Source organism: Lithobates pipiens, unplaced genomic scaffold, assembly GCF_037356315.1.
Source record: "Lithobates pipiens isolate NorthernLeopardFrog02 unplaced genomic scaffold, aLitPip1_a1.2 Scaffold_160, whole genome shotgun sequence".
NCBI classification, from domain to species: Eukaryota; Metazoa; Chordata; class Amphibia; order Anura; family Ranidae; genus Lithobates; species Lithobates pipiens.
Window position 1 is genome coordinate 2,808,015 of NW_027507749.1, and position 25,934 is coordinate 2,833,948.

Below are 25,934 nucleotides of genomic sequence, written 5' to 3' on the forward strand. Positions count from 1 at the left end.
GCAGGAAAAGGGGGGATGAGAGAGCTGCCCCCCTATCTTGAACCATACCAGGCCACATGCCCTCAACATAGGGAGGGTGGGACCCCAAAACACCTTGTCCCCATGTTAATGGGGATAAGGGCCTCATCCTCACAACCCTTGCCCGGAGGTTGTGGAGGTCTGTGGGCAGGGGGGCTTATTGGCATCTGGAAGACCCTTTTAACAAGGAAACACCAGATCCCGACCTCCCCTATGTGACTGGGTATCAGGTACATTGTACTCCTACCCATTCACCCCAAAAAAGTGTCAAAAAATTGAAAATGACAGCAGACAGTTTTTGACAATTCTTTTATTTAAAAAATAAATAAATAATTGTTCCGCAATGTAAATCCATCTTCAAACACAGCGGTGATGACCAGAGAAAAAAAATAAAAACCAAAAAACTGTGCCTCGATGGGAGACTCCTGCCGACTGCAGCCTTTTTGCACTGACAGCTGTGAGAGCATGTGGCATGTGGCCTATGTTGAGAGCATGTGGCATGTGGCCAAGTGGTGTGCTCTTATAAGGGTCTGGTATGGATTTTGGGAACCCCCACGCCATTTTTTTATTTTTTTTTACTTTTGACATGGGGTTCCCCTTAATATCCATTACCAGACCCAAAGGGTCTGGTAGTGGACTGAGGGGGATGGGGGCCCATGCTGTTATTTTCAATGATTTTTATGTATATTGTCGGGATCTGGCAATACATTATAGCCGCTAAGCAGTTTTCAAATTACATTTTTTCCTTTACAAATGTAATTTTGCTGCTCTCATTCACAAAATAATCTACGGCCACTATGTAAGCAGCCTTACATAATTTTGGGCGTGGACTCAGCCCCCTGAGCCATGATTGGCCAAATGCACCCTGCCTTAGGCCAATCGTGGCTCTCACAGAAGAGCGTGCTGTGGGTGGCCAAAGCACGCAGGTCAGGTGCATGCTTTGGCCAATCAGCAGCCGCCAATGCACTGCAATCATGCTGTTCATTATGGGGCGTTCCATGGGTGCTCGAATTTCCCACGAATGTCCCATAATGTTTTAAATTCGGCGAACATTGGGCTCATCCCTACTGGTAATAAGGCAAATGGTCCCTTAGTGGCAACAGCTACCACTCTACCTCCGACCACTGACAGGTTTTCCGGGCCACAGAACCATCACTTATGCTTGGACTGCAAGCCACAATCCCAGCCTTGTGCTGCTCTCTTGCTTCTGGATAGGCCCTCAGACAGCCCAGCAGTCATACAGGGGCAATATGACAGCCATCCAAGTATCACAGAACGTAGATCACCTGACTCCACGCAACTATATAGGCGCTTCAAGCAGGCCATGGGATTCAAAGAAACCCTTACCTATTGGCTGAGATATCTACATACCCATAATCTGACCTTGCATTGCCCTTCTCCTATCTAGCACCACCAAGTACCCAGCCACCTAGTGGTAGTAGAGACAAGTGCAACCAGGCCAAACTTAGGGAGGAATCAATAGACCTTTAACAATCAACCAGAATAACTACTCCTTGGCAAGTAAATTTTTGAAGAGCATCCCTGCCTAAACTCGAGAATGATACACATATTTTCCCGATGTCACAAAACTACATGGTCATAATGAGACATCCATTGATCCTATATCTCCTTGAACTTCCCACTGTATTCAGAAGGGGAAGAGATACAACTGAAAAATCTACACATACGGCCTAAATGCTTTTATAACTTCATATAGATTGTAACCCAAAAAGCATTGCCTTACTGCTTCACAGAAAAGGGGCACAATAGGGTGTGTTCATTAGACATGTGCACAATGGCAAATTTTGTTTAGTTTCGGTTTGTTGTCATTCGTAAAATTCATCATTTCGTTCTGTTATATTCGTTATGTTACGTTAATACATTTTTGAATAATTCGTTATTATTCGTAGCGTGTCAAATTCATTCGTTCGTATTCGTTGAAATTCGCTATTTATGTATGTATAGACATTCGTGATAATGATTCGTAGTTTGGAAAGTCGTTTGTTTATTGAATCTTTTAACACACATAATGACAACGTCTCTTCTCCTCAGCTCAAATACAATACAATACAACACCCTTCTAACTCAGTTCTCAGGAATTCCCTTTGCCAGTAATCCATCCTCCGGCACAAAATTAATTAGCTGATTGGACTATAAGATTTACTTTGAGCTGAACTTTTGTTTCATTAGATCTTTAAAGAATTACCGAATCATGTTGAATTCATTCAAATTCATTTGTTGTATTTCTTTTGTATTTGTTGTAATTCGTTATTTTTTTATTCGGACATTCGGGGGTTTGCAACGGATTACAGAGTGTGCCTGTCCACAGACTCTGTTGATAGGCTCACATTCATAAAAATGAATCAGTCTTGGATCACCAGCTACCAAGCACCTGATGCTGATGTAACCAATTGATTTTTCTATTGATATGAGATCCCTTGAAGACTGCCTATGCTGAGTGACTATCCTATTATGCTGAATTACTATTCTATTCCTCCTCAATCTTGATGATGCTAGCTTCTAAGAATATTTTTGGTTCAGGGCACCGCCACCACTGCCTAAGGCCCAATTTTTCTGCCCTTGTTTAACAGGGGCATGTACTTAAATTTTTTGATCTAATATTTCACAGCAGGGCCCGTTTCTGCGCCCACCAAGAGTAACTGTGAGGCTTTACAGTGTTTTGCCACCACCAGTTCCTAAGGCCCAATATTTCTTCCCCTGGAGAATGTAATTACAATTTTTGATCTAATATTTCACAGCAGGGCCCGTTCATGTGCACCACCAAGAGTAACTGTGAGACTTTACAGTGTTGTGCCACCACCACCACACCACCACCAAAGGTCCAATTTTTCTGCTTTGTTGCCCTAATAACCCAAATTTTTTCAAAATCAAATTGTTGATGGGACAGAAAGTAAGGTGAAATCTTTTGAACAGAGGTACAGGCAGCAAAACAAATGTTACAGGGGTGATAACCCTTGCCTATGCTATGCAAAAAGCTTAAAAATAGATTTTTGGGCTGGAGCTACACTGACAAAATGTACCTGTTCCAAATTACAAACAGATTCAACTTAAGAACAAACCTACAGTCCCTATCTTGTTTGTAACCCAGGGACCATCTGTATACTGCTGTTCAGAGTATATAGGGCCTGGGGCCCCATGCCTTTTTAAAAAAAAATTGGGTGGGAGGTTCCTCTAATATCAATATAAGACCCAAAGGGCTTGGTAATGGACTTGGGGGGGGGGCATGCCGTTTTCCTCAATGATTTTCAACTATATTGCTGGGACCCGACAATACATTACAGCCGCAAGCAGTTTTAAATTACTTTTTTTCTTTCAGAAATGTCAACATGCACCACTTTACAGGCATACTATAGACACCCCCCAGGTACGATATTTATAGGAATATTTCACTTTAATTGTTTCACTTTAAGCATTATTAAAATCACTGCTCCTGAAAAAAACGTCAGTTTTAAAAACTTTTTTTGCATTGATTCATGTCCCCTGGGGCAGGACCCAGGTCACCAAACACTTTTTATGGCAATAACTTGCATATTAACCTTTAAAATGAGCACTTTTGAATTTTCATGTTTGTGTCCCATAGACTTTAATGGTGTTTAACTTTTTGCCAGTTCACATGTTCTGCCGCGAACCAAACCGGGGGGTGTTTGGCTCATCCCTAAATGTGTACAAGCAGCCTAAGACACCCAAGGTAGGCAACTGGCTATGTATGTTACTACTTAATCTCTGTCCATAAAGTCCAAGGGGGTTATATCCCGCTGCACTTCTGTGCATCATACTGTACAGGACGCCAAGGTTGGGTCCTGGACGGGTGCTATATAAAGGCCTCCAGGAAACAGCTCATAAAAGACAGGAAGTAGTGAAGAGGTGGTGGTGAGGAGGAGTAGGTGATTTACACCTGTCTGATGAGCTGTGTTGCTGTTTGGAGGCTGCTAAAGATTCAAGGACTCTCAAAACTCTGGAGCGAAGACCCGGCTACAAAACTGTATGTTTTTTTTTTCATTTTGCTTTGTGCTGAAGATAAGCAGAATTTGTTTCATATTTTTGACCTGTGTGCTGAAGAAAGCCTTATTTTTGATTTGCTTATAAATAAAAGCCTTTTGTTTCAAGTTTAAACGGTTCATGCACTAAGTCCCGTGGAGCTATTTTCCCCAAAGTTTACAACTGGTGTCTTGGATGCTGGCAAAAGTGCATTTGCAGCTGCAAAAAATGTTTAAAAACTAAAAACTGACATTTAAAGAGACTGTGTAAATGGCATGTCTTGGGTGAAGTCAGCTCAGATGCTGCAAGCAGCAGGTAAAGACATGGAGGAGGTCATCAGGGCTTTGGCACAAGCCATTGTGACCCAGCAGCAAGTTTCAGCAGATGCAAACCATTGCTATGAGGAAGTGATGGCTCAGCAGCAGCAGGCCAACAGCAGGAAAGCACACGGTTGCTAGTCGCCCAGTTTACTGCTCAGCAGGAGTCCACTCAAGCACAGGTGGCTGCCTTGCAGGAGGCAGTACAGCGGCTGGCTCAGGGAGGAGAACAAGCAGTTGTCGCTGCTGGCAACCAAGTGTCTGTGAGGGCAAGCCATTTTTTTTACAAAAACTGACACTCAACGATGACGTAGAGGCCTTTCTCACCACCTTTGAAAGGATAGCGGAGAGAAAGGGGTGGCCCCATGACCAATGGGCTGGCATTATCTCCCCTTTCCTCACTGGAGACCCACAAAAGGCCTATTTTGACCTCCCAACAGAACACATCAGCAACTATGAGCACCTGAAGGCAGAGATCCTGGCCCACCTAGGAGTGACCACAGCCATCCAGGCTCAGAGGGTGCATCGCTGGTGGCACAAACCTGACTGACCACCTAGGCTTCAAATGCATGAACTGGTACAGCTGGTTAAAAAATGGCTGCAGCCAGAAAAACTGTCAGGCCCACAGATGGAACGAGTAGTGATGGACTGGTACCTGAGGTCCCTGCCAGATGACCTACAGTGCTGGGTAAGCCATGGAGACCCTGCAACCGCTGACCAGCTGGTTGAGTTGGTTGAAAGGTACACCATGGTGGAGGAGCTGGTTGGGCCTGCCAAGTGCCAGGAACCCTCACCAAGGGCAACCAGACCGGCCACAGCACCTAGGAGAGAAGCCCTGCCAGACATTGGAACCCACAAACCTGCATCGTCTGCTGCAGAACCTCGAAGGGTGGTTCCTATCCCAAGAATTGGAGACCTACAGTGTTGACGATGTCGGTCCAGGGGACATACCCGGGCGCATTGCCCACTTCAGGAGGAGCTTATGGATTGCGGTACTGGTCAGAAAAGCTCTTTCTATGTGCAAAGATTGTGTGCCACTCATCTGGATCCGATCGCAGGACGGTTTGAGTGTGAAGTGTGGGTGAACCACCTTCTTGCCAGGTCTCTACTAGACTCCAGTAGCATGGTAACACTTGTACATGCCAGGGTGATTGGGAGCCTCGGCCCAGTGAGTAAGACTCTACGCATAATGCGTAACCATGGGGACACCAGGGAATACCCCCCTGGTTCCGGTGACTGTTTCCTATGGCCGTACCTCAGTAGCACAAGAGGTCGAGGTAGTAAGACGTTTAATACATATTATAGTGGGGCGGGACTGTCCACTATTTCTTGAACTGTGGAACAAGGTACAGATGGGGCTGCCAGGACAGCTAGGAGCGTCTGAGTGGTCTGGGCCTGAAACCCCCACTTGTCACTGATTATGATATTGTAGCGAATGTTAATTTGATAATGTTTCTGTTTCAGGTCTCAAATCCGAGTTGACCTCTGGGATGGGGGGGGGTTCTTCCCATTACAGGTCATGCTGGGGGAGTATGACGAGGAGATCTCCCCATTGCAGTTCCCGGTTGAGGAGGGTGAATGGGAAACACCCTCAAGGCCAGTGCACCCAGACCTGGATGTATCCAGGGGTGCGTTTGGCACTGCCCAATTGCAGGATCCTACTTTGGGCAATGCTCGAGAGCAGGTTTCTATTGTTGATGGGGTCTCACAAATACCAGGGGCAAATCAGAGGTTTCCTATTTTTGCGTTGAAAGGGGACTTGGTTTATTGAGTGGCTGAAATCTGAGGGGAAACTGTAGAGCAGTTGCTGGTTCCCCAACCATATAGGCGGATGCTACTTAATCTAGCCCACAATGACACACTGGGAGAACACTTGGGGGCAGAGAAAACAGAGGCTAGGATGACTACCAGTTTTACTGGCCAGGGGTGAAGGCTGAGGTTAAACGATATTGTGCATCTTGTTCCATTTGCCAGTTAAGTGCCCCACTATAGAAGCCCTCTGGTACCCTTGCCAATTGAGGTTCCATTCGAGCGGATTGCTATGGATCTCGTGGGACCCCTGGTAAAGTCGGCAAGGGGACGCCAATATATATTAGTCACCGTAAGCTACGCAACCAGGTATCCAGAACCAGTTCCTTAGAGGAAAACTTCCTCTAAGGCCATTTCCCAGGAATTATTTCAAATGTTTTCCCGAACTGGATTCCCCAAAGAGATACTAATGGACCAGGGCACCCCTTTTATGTCAAAGGTGATGGCAGACTTGTACAAACTATTTCAGATTAAAAAGTTGCAGACGTCCGTCTATCACCCGCAGACCGATGGCCTAGTTGAGAGGTTTAATAAAACTCTAAAGTCCATGTTAAAAAGAGTGGTCCAGAAAGACGGGAAGGATTGGGATATGTTACTCCCTGCCCTCTTGTTTGCCATCTGGGAGGTTCCATAAGCGTCCACGGGCTTCTCAACGTTTGAGCTAGTGTATGGACAAAGGCCCCGGGGGTTGCTCGATCTAGTAAAAGAAACATGGGAAAGTGAGTCTTCACCGCACAAAACAGTGGTAGAGAATATCTCCCAAATGTGAGAGAGGGTGGCTAAGGTGATGCCGCTGGTGAGGGAGCACATGCAGAAGGCTTAGGATGCCTAAAGAAGGGTGTATAACCAATCAGCTAAAATCAGACAGTTTCAAGGAGGAGACTGGATGGCTGTCCTAATACCCACAGTGGAGAGCAAGTTCTTGGCCAAGTGGCAAGGTCCGTTTGAGGTAGTAGAAAAAGTGTGTCAGGTAAACTACAAGGTACACCAGCCAGGGAAAAGAAAACCATACAAGATCTATCACGTAAATTTGTTGAAACCCTGGAGAGACAGAGAACAGGTATCTGCGGTGGTAGCGGTACAGTCAGGGGACCATGCAGAAATCTACCTGGTGCAGGTGGCTGCTACCTTAACTAGGCCCCAAACTCAGCAAGCAAAAGGGTTTCTTCAAAGAAATAGGGACATGTTTTCAGGGTTGTTGTGTCTCACCAATGTCATCAAGCAGGGCATTGTAAACAAGCCCAATGTAAAAATGTGGTTAAAGCCTTACCATATCCCAGATAAGGACTCTCAAAACTCTGGGGCGAAGACCCGGCTACAAAACTGTATGCGTTTTTCTTTAATTTTGCTTTGTGCTGAAAATAAGGGGATTTTGTTTTATGCTGAAGATAAGCGGACTTGTCCCCAAAGTTTACAATATCTATATTGTTTATTTTGGATGTTGGTAGTTTTATACGCTTAGCCCTGGTTACCATTGTTTTCCTCATTACAATACCACCTTACACTCACTTTCTGTACAATCTGCCTTTGATCTGCACCCTTTCCATATTAATAATGCTACAAAAATTCCAACTAGACTGTATGGAACAATCATTGAACACACCATGTTTCATACATTTTATAATGAAGTGATCACCTACCTGTGTATAGCGATGTAGACTGAGTAATTGAGCTAGTGCATGATTTGTATGGAAAGTACCATCACCAATAAAACCAGCCACTTCTCCATGTCCCTTACAGTAATAGTTGGGAGCTTCATTTTCTCCAGACAATATCTTTGTGGCATATCCTATTGTTTTCATTGGATCAGAACAAGTACTAAATATATGATAGCCCAGGGTAACGTTGGGTAGAAGATCGGGGTTCTTGTTAATCTCATTTACAGCCAAAATCATGGCCAAGATGCATCTGTATTCTTCAAGGTCAACCCTGCAGGATAGTGAAAGGTTTTCAAACTACACAAAATTATTACGTCTGAGACTACAGTTTGGGCACAGCCCACAGTTTAATTAGAACTAACACACATTTATGTGTAGTGTCACCACCGCAGCAGCTACTGTGTTGGGTCTTCTGTTCTTACCTTGACTTTAGCTTCAGTGCCTTAGCTTTTAACAGCTCAGGTGTACGTTAATATGGTTAAATTAGCAATTTTTGTTAATACTTTGGGGTCATCCTGAAATGAGACTCAAGACCTTGTAGTAAATACAAAGTATAGTGTCCATAATACTCAGATAAACAGGGTATAAGAGTAGAATTTTTGCAGTATGAACTATAATGAAGCTTTATTGGATATGGTTAGAGTGCTACAATGAACTTGGACTAGAGCAGAGTAAACTGTAGCTCTCTTCACTAAATGAGCAGAATAAGGAAAGGCAAGACTGGGAGAAAAATAAACGCAGATCAAGACTAAGTTGCCTATGAACACTTGAGACTAGGAAGCTAGGACTTTGTACAAGAGAGTTGGAAATATCCAAGTGAACTACGTACAGTCTTTAACCAGTTGCTGACCGCCGGCCGTCAAATGACGGCCAGGCGGCGCAGCTATTGTGGCGGGAGGCCGTCATATGACGGCCTCCCGTTTAAACAGGGATGCGCGCGATCATGCGCGCGCATCCCTGTTTCTTCGGTGGCGGCGTGTCACGGAGACACCGCTCGCCACCGAAGGGGGTGAACAGCCATTCGTTATGGCTGTTTACCACGTGATCGGCCGTGATGAAGTCACGGCCGATCACAGATGGTCACACCCCCTACGTGCACGGCGCATGCGCGCGATCGCGAGCGCACTGCGCGTGCACGTCGGTGGCGGCGTGTTCCCCGGGAACACTACTCGTCACCGACACTGGTAAACAGCCATTGGCTGGCTGTTTACCCACGTGATCGGCTGTGATCCTTTCACAGCCGATCACTAAAATGTAAACAAACCGCGGTAACGGGATGTTACCGGGTTCTCCTCCTCACACACCGATCGTGTGTGAGGAGGAGATTGCGGTAACATCTCGTTACCGCATACAGTGTACACCAAACATACTGATTGCCCCCCCCCAATAAAGAGGACCTGTCACCACCCCTCATAGTACCTGTCAATCACAGTCCATCAGAGTACCTGTCACAGTCCATCAGAGTATTTGAGTACCTGTCCCAGCCCATCAGAGTACCCGAGTACCTGTCCCAGCCCATCAGAGTACCGAGTACCTGTCCCAGCCCATCAGAGTACCCGAGTACCTGTCCCAGCCCATCAGAGTACCCGAGTACCTGTCACAGCCCATCAGAGTACCCGAGTACCTGTCCCAGCCCATCAGAGTACCCGAGTACCTGTCCCAGCCCATCAGAGTACCTGTCCCAGCCCATCAGAGTACCCGAGTACCTGTCCCAGCCCATCAGAGTACCCGAGTACCTGTCCCAGCCCATCAGAGTACCCGAGTACCTGTCCCAGCCCATCAGAGTACCCGAGTACCTGTCCCAGTCCACCTGAGTACCCGAGTACCTGTCACAGTCCACCTGAGTACCCGAGTACCTATCTCCAGCCCATCAGAGTACCCGAGTACCTATTTGCAGCCCATGTCTCATAGAATATACGTTGGGGTGTTTACTTTCCAAAATGGGGTCATTTTGTGGGTAATTTCACTGTCCTGGTGGTCCAGGACCTTCAAAAGTGTGATGGGTAGGAATGAAATAAGATGTGTCATTTATGCTCCTAGAACGCCTGAACGTACTACTTCAATGTTTGGCCCATCTATGTGGCCAGGCTGTGTAAAAGTCCTACACATGTGGTATCGCCATACTCGGGAGGAGTAGCAGAATGTATTTACATGTTATGTGTTAGAAATATCTTATAAATTGACAATTTTGTGTAAAAAAAAAATGCGTTTTAATTTTTTTCCACATATTCCAAAAACTTCTGGAAAAAAATGAACCGTTCAAAAGACTCATTATGCCTCACAGATTATACGTTGGGGTGTTTGCTTTCCAAAATGGGGTCATTTTATGGGAAATTCCATTGTGCTGGTACTCCAGGGCCTTCAAAAGTGTAATAGGTGGTTGAGAAACGAGATGCGTAATTTTTGCTCATAGAACGTCTGAAGGTACTACATCAATTTTGGTGCTCTGTATGTGGCCAGGCTGTGTAAAAGTCTCACACACGTGGTATCGCCGTACTCGGGAAGAGTAGCAGAATGTATTTTGGGGTGTAATTTTTGCTATATACATGCTATGTGTTAGAAATATCTTATAAATTGACAATTTTGTGTAAAAAAAAATGCGTTTTAATTTTTTTCCACATATTCCAAAAACTTCTGGAAAAAAATTAACCATTCAAAAGACTCATTATGCCTCACAGATTATACGTTGGGGTGTTAGCTTTCCAAAATGGGGTGATTTTATGGGAAATTCCATTGTCCTGGTACTCCAGGGCCTTCAAAAGTGTAATAGGTGGTTGAGAAATGAGATGCGTCATTTTTGCTCGTAGAACGTCTGAAGGTACTACATCGATGTTGGTGCTCTGTATGTGGCCAGGCTGTGTAAAAGTCTCACACATGTGGTATCACCATACTCGGGAAGAGTAGCAGAATGTATTTTGGGGGGTAATTTGTTGTATACATATGCTGTGTGTGAGAAATAACCTGATAATATGACAATTTAGTAAAAAAAAATAAAAAAAAATAAAAAATCTTCATTTTGCAAAGAATTGTGGGAAAAAATGACAACTTAAAAAAACTCACCATGCTACTTACTTAATACCTTGGGATGTCTACTTTGTAAAAAGGGGTCATTTGGGGGGTATTTGTACTTTCCTGACTAGTTAGAGTCTCAAGAAATGAGATACACCTGATGTACTGAAGGCCTGATCAGAAGTGATGAATTTTCAGTGATTGGCACCATAGATTGTAGACTCTATAACTTTCACAAAGACCAAATAATATATACTAATGTGGGTTATTTTTACCAAAGATATGTAGCAGTATAAATTTTGGCCAAAATTTATGAAGAAAAATTACTAATTAGCAAAAATTTATGACAGAAACGAAGAAAAAGGCATTTTTTTCACAAAATGTACGTTTTATTTTATTTATAGCACAAAAAATAAAAAACCCACTAGTGATTAAATACCACTAAAAGAAAGCTCTATTTGTGTGGAAAAAAGGACGCAAGTTTCATATGGATACTGTGTTGGATGACTGAGTAATTGTCATTCAAAGTGTGAGAGCGCTGAAAGCTGAAAATTGGTCTGGTCAGGAAGGGGGTGTAACTGCACTGTACTGAGGTGGTTAAATTTAAACTTCTGATGGATAGGTGGATGTCCCTTCACTTTGCGAGAAAGTCCAAAGGAACATTAGACAATCTTAGAACACTGACATCGGAAGGGCCCAGAAAAAGTTAAAGTTTAGTGCTATATTTACTCTCTCTCTATATCTATCTCTCTATCGAGATTATATATATATATATATATATATATATATATATATATATATAAATTAGAGGTGCGCATCTTCACCGGTCTCACGATTCGATTACGATTATCTGATCAACAATTCGATTTGATCAGATTCCATGATGCATCACGATTACCGACATGCTCCCACTTCTGCTTGGGCCGCCTAGGTGGCCCTTCCACCCTGCAATCTTCTGGGACACATCACATCGCAGGACAGCGCAGTGAGACAAACGCACCGGCTGGGAATCTGCAAGCTACCACAACCAGATGCCCACAGTAGTATTGCCAACGCTGTGAAGAGGCGGGGGGGGAGAAGGGAGGATTTGTGTGGCCACATCGCTGGATTGTGGGACAGGTGAGTGTCTTTTTATTAAAAGTCAGAAGATGCACTTTTTTTGTAGCCGCTGTGCCCATCAAACGTAGCCACTGTGCCCATCAAATGTAGCCACTGTGCCCATCAAATGTAGCCACTGTGCCCATCAAATGTAGCCACTGTGCCCGTCAAACACAGCCACTGTGCCTGTCAAATGAAGCCACTGTGCCCATCAAATGCAGCCATTGTGCCCATCAAATGCAACCACCTGTGGCCCTTAAACGTGGGCCGAGCTGAGCAGAGCAATCACATGATCGGGATGTATTTACTGTGAAATTCAGTATGAAGTGACATATTTTTTTTAAAAAGCACATCATTATTTGTAACATGGAGTGTATTAAACAAAAGTATTTTTAAATATATGCCTGCAGCGCTTTCCCAGGAGGGGCGGGGCAAGTCGGGATGACGTCACCCGCAATCGTTTTTCCAATCCTTATGCAATGATGCCGCATCGGGACACCAGGATTGTGATGCATCGATGCAACAATTAATTTCAGCACCCCTAATGTATATACAGTTGACCCACAATACAATAGATCCTCCTAGTGGGTATACACAAAGTCTACAAAGATGTCACCAATGGGTCGGTGACCTGCTCACCAGCTCCACTGTATCTGTTGTAGCAGACTCCTTCGCCCCCTTTTAGGTGATCTTGATTACAGGCGGCTTCCTGTAATTGCATGAAAACTGTATGAATAATGAACCTTGTAAGCTCGTTAGAGCTTACAATCTTCTAGATTGTAAGCTCTAACGAGCAGGGCCCTCTGATCCCTCCTGAATTGAATTGTATTGTAATTGTACTGTCTTCCCTGATGTTGTAAAGATCTGTGCAAACTGTTGGTGCTATATAAATCCTGTATAACAATAATAACCTTGTGGCACAACAGCGGGACCAGCACGGCAGTGGTAGCAAACAGCTAATCTGGGTTCTATACTCTGGATCCTCCTGCGATGTTAATGACAGGTCTCTGTGTGGGTCTTGACCCCAACAGCCAGCTGTACCCTCTCTATGCCCCAGTCCAACGGTTTGCAGCTGATCGAACGGCTCTTTGGAACTGAAGCTCCCACCACTGATACAACACATGGGAGTTATTTACAAAAGGCAAATCCACTTTGCACTGCAAGTGCACTTGGTAGTGCAGTCGCTCTAAATCTAAGGGGTGGATCTGAAATGAGTGGAAGCTCTGCTGATTTTATCATCCAATCATGTGCAAGCTAAAATGGTGTTTTTTATTTTCCTTTCATGTCCCCCCCCCCCCCGGATCTACAGCGACTTTACTTCCAGGTGTACTTGCAGTGCAAAGTGGATTTTCCTTTTAGTAAATAACCCCCACAGTCTCCTAAGTTCTCTCACTCTCTCCAACAGGTTCTTCCCTTCTACAGTCAGTGATGGTGACTGCCCTGCTCTTTCCTGGGCTTTTCTATTTATATGAATCCTCCTAGGCTGCTCCTGCCTCTAGGCACAATAAACTCTGTAGTCCAATAGTGTAGCAAGTTTTATTAGTAAAAATAAAAAGTTAAAATGCAAAGCTCATGCACTCTTCCCATCAGACTTTCGGTGGAATTCCAATGGAATTGCCGAACGAACGGACTTGGCCACACACGAATGGACTAAGTCAGTTTGAAAGTCTGTTCATTTTGAACGTGATGACATAAGACGGGACTAAAAAAGGAAGTTCAATAGCCAGTAGCCAATAGCTTCCCTTGCGTCGTATTTGGTCCGTCGGAACAGCATACAGAGGAACAGTTTTCCCGATTAGGAATTGAGTCCGTCGGACAGATTTGAAACATGTTCTATCTCTAGGTCCGTCAGATTTTTTAAATGAAAAACGCTCGTATTAGCCCACACACGACTGGAATGTCCGACGGACTGATTCCGTCAGACCTAGTCTGCCGGAAAGTCCAGTCGTGTGTACGCGGCATATCACACACATAGCGTTTGCTTTTAGGCCAAAAAGTTCAATTTTGCTTTGTCTCCCACATGGCTTCTCGCAAACTGCAAACAGGACTTCTTATGACTTTCTTTCACCCATGTCTTTCTCCTTGCCACGCTTCCATAAAGGGCAGATTTGTGGAGAGCACCACTAATAGTTGTCCTGTGGACAGATTCTCCCACCTGAGCTGTGGATCTCTGCAGCTCCTCCAGAGTTACCATGGACCTCTTGGCTGCTTCTCTGATGAATGCTCTCCTTGCCCGGCCTGTCAGTTTAGGTGGACGGCCATGTCTTGGTAGGTTTCCAGTTGTGCCATACTCTTTCCATTTTTGAATGATGGGTTGAACAGTGCTTTCGTGAGATGTTGAAAGCTTGGAATTTTTGTATAACCTAACCCTGCTTTAAAATTAATGCATCTCCAAGAATTCTGGGTGTTCTGTGGGCTCAGTCTATATAATCTATATGGTGTGTAGTATGTTCTACGTGTTATCTTAACCGCTTCCCGACCGGCTTCTGTACATATATGGCGGCAGGATGGTGCTCCTGCATGAATTGCCATATATGTACGGCGGCTCCTTTAAGAGCCATAGCAGGCACACGCTCACTGCACAGCAGGGGGACCCTAAGCACATGGCCGGCGGGCATGATCGCCCCCGGCCACGCGTGATCACAAGATCGGGAACGAGAGCCAGAACGAGGATTTGTGTGTGTGTGTAAACACACACATCCCTGTTCTGACAGGTGAGGAGAAACAGATTGTATGGTTCCTACTAAGTAGGAGCAACGATCTGGCTCCTCATCCAGTCAGTCTCATCCCCTCACAGTTAAGGCCTGTACACGCGATCGGATTTTACGACGGGAATTGTGTGATGACAGGCTGTTGTCAGAAAATCTGACCGTTTTGTATGCTCCATCGGACAATTTTTGTCTGATTTTCTGCCAAACAAATGTTGGATAGCAGGCTTTAAAATTTTCTGACAACAAATGTGTGTTGTCGGATTATCCGATCGTGTACACAATAGTCCTTCGGACGAAAAACCAAAGTACAAACACGCATGCTCAGAAGCAATGCTAACCATAACACAACATTAGCAGAAGTTGCCCAAAGGGTGGTGCTAAAGAGCTGAAAAAAACATGTAGTTACGAGTTTGTTGGCCAACAATTCTTTGCCGTTTTGTATGCAAGACACGTTCATGGTTAACTCCCTTCGGACGAAAGTCCTACGCTTTGTCCGCAGAAAATCTGATCGTGTGTATGGGTCTTTAGAAACACTCAATAGTGAACACAGTTAACCCCTTGATTTCCCCCTAGTGGTTAACCCCTTCCCTGCCAGTGTCATTTGTACAGTAATCAGTGGCTATTTTTAGCTCTGATTGCTGTATAAATGTCAATGGTCACAAAAAAGTTTCCGATCTGTCCGCCGCAATGTCACAGTCCCGATAAAGATCGCTGATCACCGCCATTACTAGTAAAAAATAAATAAAAATGCCATACATCTATCCCCTGTTTTGTAGACGCTATAACTTTTGCGCAAACCAATCAAAATATGCTTATTGCGATTTTTTACCAAAAATATGTAGAAGAATATATATTGACCTAAACTGATGAAGAAATTATTTTTTTCCCCAAAAAAATTGGATATTTATTATAGCAAAAAATACAAAATATTGTGTTTTTTTTTTTTTTTAAATTGTCGCTCTTCTTTTGTTTATAGAAGAGGGACCTGACATAGAATACTTAATCAAAAGTGTGTCACGTCCCAATAGAACATGAAAAAAATAAGGGGAATACCCCTAGAGTGGGACTTTTTAGGCACTACTGCAAAAAAATGAAAATGTGTATGAAAAAGTATATAATTTTATTTCAAAAATAACATATCCAAAAAAAATATATAAATAAAAAGAAAAAAAATTTATATATATATATATATATATATATATATATATATATATATATATATATATATATATATATATATATATATAAAATAGCTGTACAAGATTGACAATTATGAATACAGTTAAAAACCATCAATGGAATGTAATACAATCTCCCTGAACTGCCGCGTTTCAGAAATTCTTTCCTTCTTCAGGGTTTGTACTGAGAAATTTACATCTGAGAAATTACAGAGTGTAGAGAAGGGGGGTTAATAACAGATATCACCACCATAACAAACCTTCGAAATTACCACAGACGCAACTCACTTACTTATAATTCATTGACATTATATGAGTATCCACAAGTTTTAAATAGGAGTTTATGCAACCTCACAACTGGCTCCCCACATACATCCACTAAGGGGTCTGCTTAAAATCTCCCGGGCCAATGGAAAAAACGCCCAACCGGAGATATCTGTAAGATAGTGCTGAACAGAGCGCTGTATGCTGAAACCAGGTACAGCGCCTGTGTGTGTACTGACTGGGGTCCAAAATGTAAGAAACCTAAAACCAAAGGCACATAATTAGATCAACTAGCTTATAAGGCTAGGGTATCTCCTTGGGGAAAAATGGGGGAAATGGGTCAATAAAAGAGACGAGAGAGACCTACCTAGGCACCGAGATGCAAATATAAGCCAATAGGCAAGCTGGTAAATAGAGAGGACTATGCTAACATTAGCAGGATATCTCAAAACCAAAGCGGCTTCAGTGTTGACACGGCCAATGATGTTATAGACACAGAGTATAGGAAGAAAGAGGAAAAAAACACAAAAACCCAAATTATTAATAGGCATCCAAGGGAAATCAACCAAAAGATGTAGCGTAAAAAAGGGTACAGTCCCCACTTACTTTAAGAGCACATCTCAATCTCTCCTGACCAGACCATCCTTGTCCCTACCTGATCTACTACTGAATGAGCTGGGCTATTTGTAGCCCTGCTGATTCAACCCTCAGCTGATTCCATTGGAATCAGCTGATTGGGGGTGTGTCCAGGCCAAGTCCTCACGAAGGGCCCCCTGAGTGTTGGCTGCGCCCCGGCTCCTCACTGCGACTGTGCTGATGACGTTCAGCACAGAGGCACCGACATCACACAGCCGCGCCAGCGGAGTGACGCATCGCGGTCAACTCCGACCGGCACGGCTGACAAGCCCTGGAGACAGCCTAATTGGCTTGTCCAGGGCTAGATTGGAGAGAGTGTGACTGATGGAAAAGACACAAACAAAGCCTCCTTAAGTGTCCTCAAAGAGGACATCATAGCCATGCCAGGCACACACACCAAGACAACTCCAAGAATGGGCAGAGGGGACACTAACACACCACAATAGAATTACAAATGAAACTAAAAAATACAGAGATGAATACATTTTGTAATGCCGAATAGTGTTAAAAATGGCAAAACAAGAGAAAACAAAATGCCATTAATAATGATAATACCCCGGCCATAACTATATAAGAAATTCCTTGATTCCAAGCCAATATGGTAAGTCACACACTGAATGGGTAGTATGCAAGGGAGCCAGCTATAATGTTGCAAACACGGAAAAACGGCCAGACAGACAAGCGTGCAGGACTAAAGGACAATACAAAACTCGACATAATGACAACTGAATGAAGAATCTACAGTTTGATACAATTGGACACATAGCTAGATTATTATCCCTAAAGCATCAAAACAACAAGAAAAACAAACATAATGGACATAGATGCATTGCAAAGTAGATAACGCCAACCATATCATTAATTAAAAGAGGGGCATACGTTCCAGACACTAGAACCCTATACTTAAGTGGGACAATCAAAATCACAAGTCCTATTTTTCCATTCCCCCTGGATCAAAACCCTCCAAAAATGGCTTGAAACAAACCACATCGCTGAGCCCAGGGGGCTTGGTAGCTTTTAAGTTGTAAATCCAATGTAATTCGAGTTGGAGGAGACTCTGGTTCCAGTCTTCCCCCCCCCGAATTCGGATGTATCCGATTCAGGATCAGGAACTTGATCCTTGGGAAGACACCATGATGTACCAAGGTAGTATGTCTTCCCAATGGCAAGTCTGGGTCACAGGTTTTCATGCTCCCAATGTGTCGGTATGCCCTATGCCAAAATTCAAGCTTGGTCTTCCCGACATAGAAGCACTCACAATCACATCAAAGCATGTATATAACATCTAAGGTCTTACAATTTGTGAAATGCTTAGACCTGAAAGTACTACCTGTCAGGTAAAATAGGATTCCTGTTGGTATCCATAAATTTGCAGTACCCACATGCCCCGCACATGAAAGTGCCCTCATACTTGCAGTGTTCGATATCATAGCCCCCCTTAAATTCACTCCTTACTATTCTAGATGCCACAGATGTGGCCTTTCTAAAGGTAAAGAGAGGACTTTCGGGAAGAAGTCTGCCAAGAATGGAATCCAGGGTTAGAACATGCCAGAATTTGGATACAATTTTTCTCACTTCCACATGTTGATTACAGTACTTCGTGATAATCCGAAGAGCATTATCTTGATTTTTCATTTTTTGTGAGTAGATGTTTATGTCGGGTATGGGATGTAGCCTGTCTGAAGGCTTTTTTTAGAGATGTACGTGAGTAGCCTCTCAAAAGAAGTCTCTCACGTAGATTGTCAGCCTCTACTTTGAAGATTACATCATTGGTACAGCTTCTTCTCACCCTGGGGTACTGGCTGTACGGTATTGATCTTATTAAACTTTGTGGATGGAAACTTGAGGCATGTAATATGGTATTGCCTGCAGTGGCCTTCTGAAAAAGGCCACTGCTAAGCATACCATCCTCACTCCTCGAGACCATTACATCCAGGAAAGAGATCTCACTACGGCTAAATTACATAGTGAAGGTGAGATTAAATTGGTTTCTATTCATGTTGTCAAGGCATTGATGTAGAGGTTCTAAAGGGCCATCCCAAATAGTGAAAGCATCGTCGATATATTGGAACCATGCAAGAAGATGGTCTGAATATATTGATAAGGCTTCATCACTAAAAAACATATTTTCCCACTACCCCAGGTACAGGTTCATGTAGGATGGGGCACAGCAAGTCCCCATCATTACTCTCTGTACCTGGAGGAAGTGGGTACCATCGAAGGTGAAAATGTTGTGGTACAGGATATACTCTAATAACTATAGAATGATTTGTTGTATGCCCAGTCACCATCCCCTCTTTAATAGAGGGCATGTTTGACAGCTGACAATCCCTTGGGGTGGGGGATGGAGCTGTAGAGAGCTTCTACATCGATAGTGACTAGGTAGGTGTTATCCGGTACCACAATATTTTCAATAATCTTCAAAAAATTAACTGTATCTTTCACAAAAGAACAAACTTATAACATGGGGTTTAAGATATTCATCAATTAAACAACTATCGCGTTCGCTAACGGATCCCCTCCCCGATACAATGGGTCTGCCTGAAGGATTCAAGCTATCCTTTTGGACTTTAGGTAATGAATAGAACGTTGGTACAACCGGAAATTTGACTCTGATATACTCCCATATAGTTTTGTTAATGACATTGTTATTCTAGGCCGAATCAACCAGCAAATAATATTCCTGATTTAATCAATCCATAATGTCTCTAGTGATCTTCCTATACCAATTTATGTTTGTTAAGATTTCTAAACACATAGAAGTGTACTAGGCATTGTCCATCAGGACAATATTGCCCCCCTGTTCAGCTGGCTTAATAGTTATTGATTTATTATCACTCAACATTTGGAGAGTCTGCTTATCCGACGTATTGACATTGGTTACCCTTGGGGATCGAATGGACAATTTATCGATCTCCATATTCATCAACTTCAAGAACATGGCCACGTTCTTGAAGTTGGTGAATATGGAGATCAATAAATTGTCACTATTATATTCTAGAGGTTACAACACATGACTTCTGCTTGTTGATTGGTTGCTAGAAATTACTGTACATCAATACTGCTCACTGATTGAATGCTAGAGATTACTGAACATCTATACCACTCACTGAATGGTTGTTATAGGTTACTGCACATTATTACTGCTCACTGATTGTTTGCAAGAGGTTAGTGCATAGCATTAATGCTTACTGATTGGTTGCTAAAGGATACAGCACATTATCTCCTCACTGCCTGCCTGCACATTCACATGCACCAAAATTCTGGGTGCTGTTATTTTGAAGAAGGGTTCCACCTCCAATTTGCTTACTTTTGCAGAACATGATGTTAGGCTTAATGACCACAATTGTAGGCAGAACTTTCAAGCATGCTCCTTCACCTCCTCAGTGGGCAGCATTCAGCAGAAGTGATGGTGGATGTGACCTCAGGGGGACATGATATACATATGAACACTGCCTCTATTTAAATAGCAATGCTGTGGTCCACGACTATTTACATATTAATGCCTCCACTATTTACATATCAATGCAGGTTATTTACATGTAAAGATGGTGTCTGCAGGTGAGTCATCTGTACATGGCAATAAGGCAGAGCTGTACAGCAGCAGCAGAAGTTTACACTGAGATATCGGGACAGAGCACGGGACTAAAACTTCAAGGGTTAAGGGAATTTAAACTGGGATAGTTGGCAAGTATGAGGCAGCTGCTTTCGGCCCCACAACAATGATGGGGCCCAAGGCAGCTGCCCCTTTTGCCCTGCCTTAAAAATGGTCCTGGGTGGGAGCACTATGTAATAAATGTATATTGATGAAACAAAGACTGTAACCTAATAATGAGGAGATATAAATCATCAGAATACACATTTGTACATTTTCAGAAAATATTAGCGTAAAATAGGAAAATTATGTTGTCTTTTTGTTGTGTTATATAGAGAGAGCAAAGATGATACAAAAGAAACTTACTCCTCACAAAAGTCCAAGCTTACAGGTTCATTACCCCATCCAAGAGTTCCTTCTTCTATACTTCCCTGACGTACGATCCTAATGTGAGCAGAGACTAATCCTCCGATAATGACATCTCCCTCCTGGTAATATTCATACTTCCACACTGGCTTTAGCATATTAAGTCTGCATTTAAGTGCTGAGCTCCGGGTCTCTATGACTACATAGGATGTGATGGGAAAGATGAATATCAGCAGGTAACAGAGACAGAATTCCGGAGAGCAATTCATGGCACACAGCAGGTCCTCTCAGTCACCGGCAGATCTGCTCAGGAGGAGACACAATCACCGGAGCTTTATACACATCGACTGACACCGATTTACACTACAGAACAGAGAACATGATAATAGTAACTTCACTCTGAAAATACGAAATCCATTTCAGGCACTGTAGCTGATCTAATAAAGTTGGATTATTATTTTATTTCATATTCAGTACGCTTTTAGTAGTTAGTGCCCTAAAAAAAAAAAAAAAAGAATCCTTTTTCTGGTGAATATACAGTAGTGTAGCACCGTCTAGTGTGCTACTAGTGGCTGTGTAGGTAAATTATATTTTGGCTCAGGGCTAAGCGTTAGCCATAGAATCTGGGTCAGGGTTCATTAAAGTTCAGGGCTGGGTGACCCATCCAGGCAGCTCTCTGGTGCCTCCCCCTGGTTCTAGAATATTAGAGAACATTCTGGAAATTAGTGGGAGGAGGCTGGGAGGGGCTTCTATGCATATTTAGAGGCCCTTAGCCAATCCCCAGGAGTTGGGTCTGGCAGGGGAAATATGCTGCGTACACACGACCGGACTTTCCGGCAGACTAGGTCCGACGGTCTTCCCAACTGACTTTTCAGCAGAGTCCCGAAGGACTTCCGAACGACTGGACTTGGCCATACACGAATGGGCTAAGTCTGTTCGAAAGTCTGTTCATTTTGAACGTGATGCCGTAAGATGGGACTAAAAAAGGAAGTTCAATAGGCAGTAGCCAATAGCTTCCCTTGCGTCGTATTTGGTCCATCGGGTCAGCATACAGACAAATAGTTTTCCCAATAGGAATTGAGTCCGTCGGACAGATTTGAAACATGTTCTACTTCTAGGTCCGTCAAATTTTTATAACGAAAAATGGATTAGCCCACACACGATCGGATTGTCCAATGGACTGATCCCGGACCTAGTCTGCCGGTAAGTCCGGTCATGTGTACGCAGCATAAGTGAGCCTTGAAATGTTGGCTGAGTCATGCTGACAGGGAGTCGGGTGGAAGATGGAGCTGCATTGAAGAGGGAGGGACTGCCATACAGGGGGTCTACCTCGGGCGGGTCTCAGGTGTCTGGCCTGGAAGAATCCTACCAAAGAATAAGTTAGAGAAGGCTTCCTGCGAGCAAGGAAGGACAAACTGAGTAGATCAGCATGGTGCAGACAAGGAGAAGGACTGCCACTTGCAGCAAGTCTTTCTTGAAGACAGTGGTGCGCTACCATGTTTCCCCCGAAAATAAGCCCAGGTCTTATATTAATTCTGACAACAAAAGACACAGTAGGGCTTATTTTCAGGGTAGGTCTTATGGTGCTGTGTGCCTCCCTCCCCCCCTTCCTGTCACAAATGCCCTGTGTAAAAGTAGCACTCCACATGTGCTACTTATCTAAGGGACTGAGAGTTTCTAGCCTGTAAGACTAACAAAAGACTGTTAGTTTCTAGACATGTGCATTCGTTTTCGTCCGAATGCATTTTCGTCCAAATTTTGGTTATTTTTGTTATTGTTTTAACAAATGATAATGAACGGGCAGAATCCAAAAACCGAAAGATCCGACATAAACAAATGCTTTATTTTTGTTTTTGTTGCAACAACAGTTTGTTATAGATAGGAGATTCGACATGACGCTGACAATAGCGATCTGTGACCATCGAACCTGTGGTTGAATGTGCCTAACCTTAGCTCTATTAGTCCAAGATTATTCTACATAGAGAGCAAAGATTTGACATTATAGGGAGAAAAAATTTGACATAGAGAGAAAAAATTTGACATAGAGAGAAAAGATTCGACATTATAGAGACAATAGCAAAAAAGGTTGAATGTGCCTAACCTAACTCTATTAATCCAAGATTATTCGACATAGAGAGAAAAGATTAGACGTGAAGATTCTATGAAGCAGTCACCGTGAGGGGACATTTATGGTCAAATGCTCCGCCCATAGGCTATAGAAGAATTCTAATGTTGATTGACTAGTAATAATAATTAATAAATATAATTATTACTAGTGTCATACAACATTAGAATTCTACTAGAGCTTGTAGGTGGAACATTCATCCGGAAATGTACGATTGCGGCGTCGCACAGTTTAGCTGCTCTGTCGAATCTTCTTAGAACATTCGACAGACACCATCAGCCTCCAATGACAGATTCCACCTTTAAGTATGTCAGATTTTCAGACGAATGCATTTTTTAACGAAACAAAATAAATAAAAACAAATTTCAGGAGTAACTAAATGTATTTTTCGGACAAAAACGCAATTTCCGAAATGAAGTATTTCAGTGTGCACATGTCTATTAGTTTCTAAAGAATAAATCAATTTGAGTTCTACAGAGGATCAAGTCTAGCTTTGCAGGAGGAACAAGTAGAGCTGTAAATAGGGAGGACGTTTCCCTGGTTCTTTTTGTGACTGTCAAGTTGGGCATCCCATAATCCCTTACCCCATCCAAGTTATCCCCTCAATAACACAACAAAGACAAAGCTCAAGGACTGTTTTTTGCGTCTGGATATGAATTGAAATTGCCATTTGACTGGCTGTGTAGCAGTGGGGAACCCTTTCACTTGCAGCCCCCAGGGGGGAGTGCTACAATAGGAATAGGGAAAAGACAGAATAAAGGAAAAGATGGACCTGGCAAACTCAAACAAAGGAAAAAAAAAGAGAGTCTCACTGTGGCACCATCCCATTCGTTTCAAATTCCATACAATGTAAATTCCCCTAATGATGGAAGGCCGGGTTCCAACCGAATACGAGGCTATTCCTCCACAGGGGAAGTGATTTTATATATAGGCCAAGCAAGTGAGAAATCAACAAATATATACAAAAAAATCCCTCACGTCATAAAAACATCAGTTTTATTCTATCTTGTTAAAAGATGCCACCAAGATTAAAATCAACAGTACAAAACATTTAAGCAAATGTACATAAGTATAGCAAGGCATGCTAGCCAACACGTTTCGCTACATATGCTTCTTCAGGGTCATGCTCTAAAGATGGCACCTACAAAAGTAATAAGAAAAAAATCTTAAAATTTAAAAAAACACACAAAATAAATACCGAAACACATATGAATAAATATAACACTTATATAATGCTACATAAACTATATTAGCCAGGAGGGACCTCAGAAAAAAAGGAGGAGAAAGAAAACAGAAGGCACGGACAGGGAAAGTATTCTAGGGTGGCATCAAATGAATAAGGGGCGAACAAACATGCACCCCAGGGAGTATTGCAAAAAAAGCATAACTCAAACTTAACCAAGTGAAGTGTCTTAAACAATTAAAAAGACAGAATCCTATGCATAACCCTCCATCCCAGGGTAGGAACCTATAAAGTTGCCCAGAATCCCCATACTTCCAGATCAAGAAGGTGGTATTACATATCTGAAAAATAAAGAGAAACACTAAACTTAAAAACACTAAACTTTTAACAAGATACAATAAAACTGATGTTTTTATGATGTGAGGGGTTTCTTTGTATATATTATTTGGTTTCTCACTTGCTTGGCACATTTAACCACTTGCTGACCTGCCGCCGTCATTATACTGCGACAGGTCGGCATGATCCTGCAAACCGTCATAGTTGTACATCAGTCCCTTTAATAGCGCATGCTGCACGGTGGGGGTGTCAATGCCCATGACCAGCGGTCATGATGACCGCTGGCCACGAGTGATTGTGGGCACCAGAGCCAGAAAAGGGACGTGTGTGTGTAAACACGCACATCTAAGTTCTGTGAGGAGAGGAGAGGGAGAGATTGTGAGTTCCTACGAGCTGGGAACCACCTACGAGCTGGGAACCACAATCTCTCTTCTTCTATAGTCAGTCCCCTCCCCCTACAGTTAGAACACACACAGGGAACACTGTTAACCCCTTGATCGCCCCCCTAGTGTTAACCCCTTTTCCTTCTAGTGACATTTACACAGTAATCAGTGCATTTTATAGCACTAATCACTGTATAAATGCCAATGGTCCCAAAAATGTGTCAAAATTGTCTGATGTGTCCACCATAATGTTGCAGTATTGATAAAAATCACAGATCGGTGCCTCTCAGATGCCCGCCAGGACCATCAGGATGCCACCATGACCACCAGGGATGGCCACCACACTAGACCACCAGGGATATGCCAATCAGTGCCCCGGAAGCTGCCAATCAGTGCACATCAGCAATGCCTGCCAGTGCCATCAGTGATGCCTATCAGTGCTATCTATCAGTGCCACATATCAGTGCCGATCAGTGCTATGTATCAGTGGCAGGTATCAGTGCCCAGCAGGGAATTATTTTGCTATTCAGCACTGTGCTATTTTAACCAGTTACCGACCAGCTGTCGTGATTATACTGCAGCAGGTTGGCAAGATCCTGCAAACCGTCGTAGCTGTATGTCAGCCCTTTTAAGAGGGATAGCTTCACTGCGGGGGTACCAATGTGGCCAGCTGTTGAGATGACCACCGGCCACGTGTGATTGCAGGCATGTGAACCAGAACAGGGATGTGTGTGTGTGTGTGTGTGTGTGTAAACACACACACACATCTCTGTTCTGTGAGGAGAGGAGAGACAGATTGTGTGTTCCTACTAGCTAGGAACAACAATCTGTCATCTCCTCTAGTCAGTCCCATCCCCCTACAGTCAGAACACACTAGGGAACACAGTTAACCCCTTGATCATCCCCTAGTGTTAACTTCTTCCCTGCCACACAGTAATCAGTGCATTTTTATAGCTCTGATCGCTGTATAATTGTCAATGGTCCCAAAAATGTGTCAAAAGTGTTCAATCTGTCCGCCATAATGTCACAGTCCCAATAAAAATTGCTGATCAGCGCCATTACTAGTAAAAAAAAATCCCATAAATCTTTCCCCTATTTTGTAGACTTGTGCAATCCAATCAATCTATGCTTATTGCGATTTCTATTACCAAAAATATGTAGAAGAATACATATCGGCTTAACCTAAGAAAAAAAATAGCTTTTTTTAACCAGTTCCCGACCGGCGCATGTCGATGTACGTTGGCAGAAT

At 43.2% G+C, this 25,934-nt stretch overlaps 1 protein-coding gene across 1 annotated transcript in view; it reads right to left on the reverse strand.

Moving 5' to 3' along the window:
• The window catches only part of LOC143986470 (vomeronasal type-2 receptor 1-like), a 35,632-nt gene extending 14,601 nt beyond the window's left edge, over positions 1–21,031 (reverse strand). The window contains exons 1-2 of the mRNA XM_077484814.1: positions 20,659–21,031; positions 7,784–8,072 (exon numbers count right to left, since the gene is read on the reverse strand). Coding sequence (XP_077340940.1) covers positions 7,784–8,072; positions 20,659–20,927 — 558 coding nt within the window. The 5' untranslated portion in view covers positions 20,928–21,031. The remainder of the gene's footprint in view (positions 1–7,783; positions 8,073–20,658) is intronic.
• Between the last annotated feature and the right edge of the window lie 4,903 nt (positions 21,032–25,934).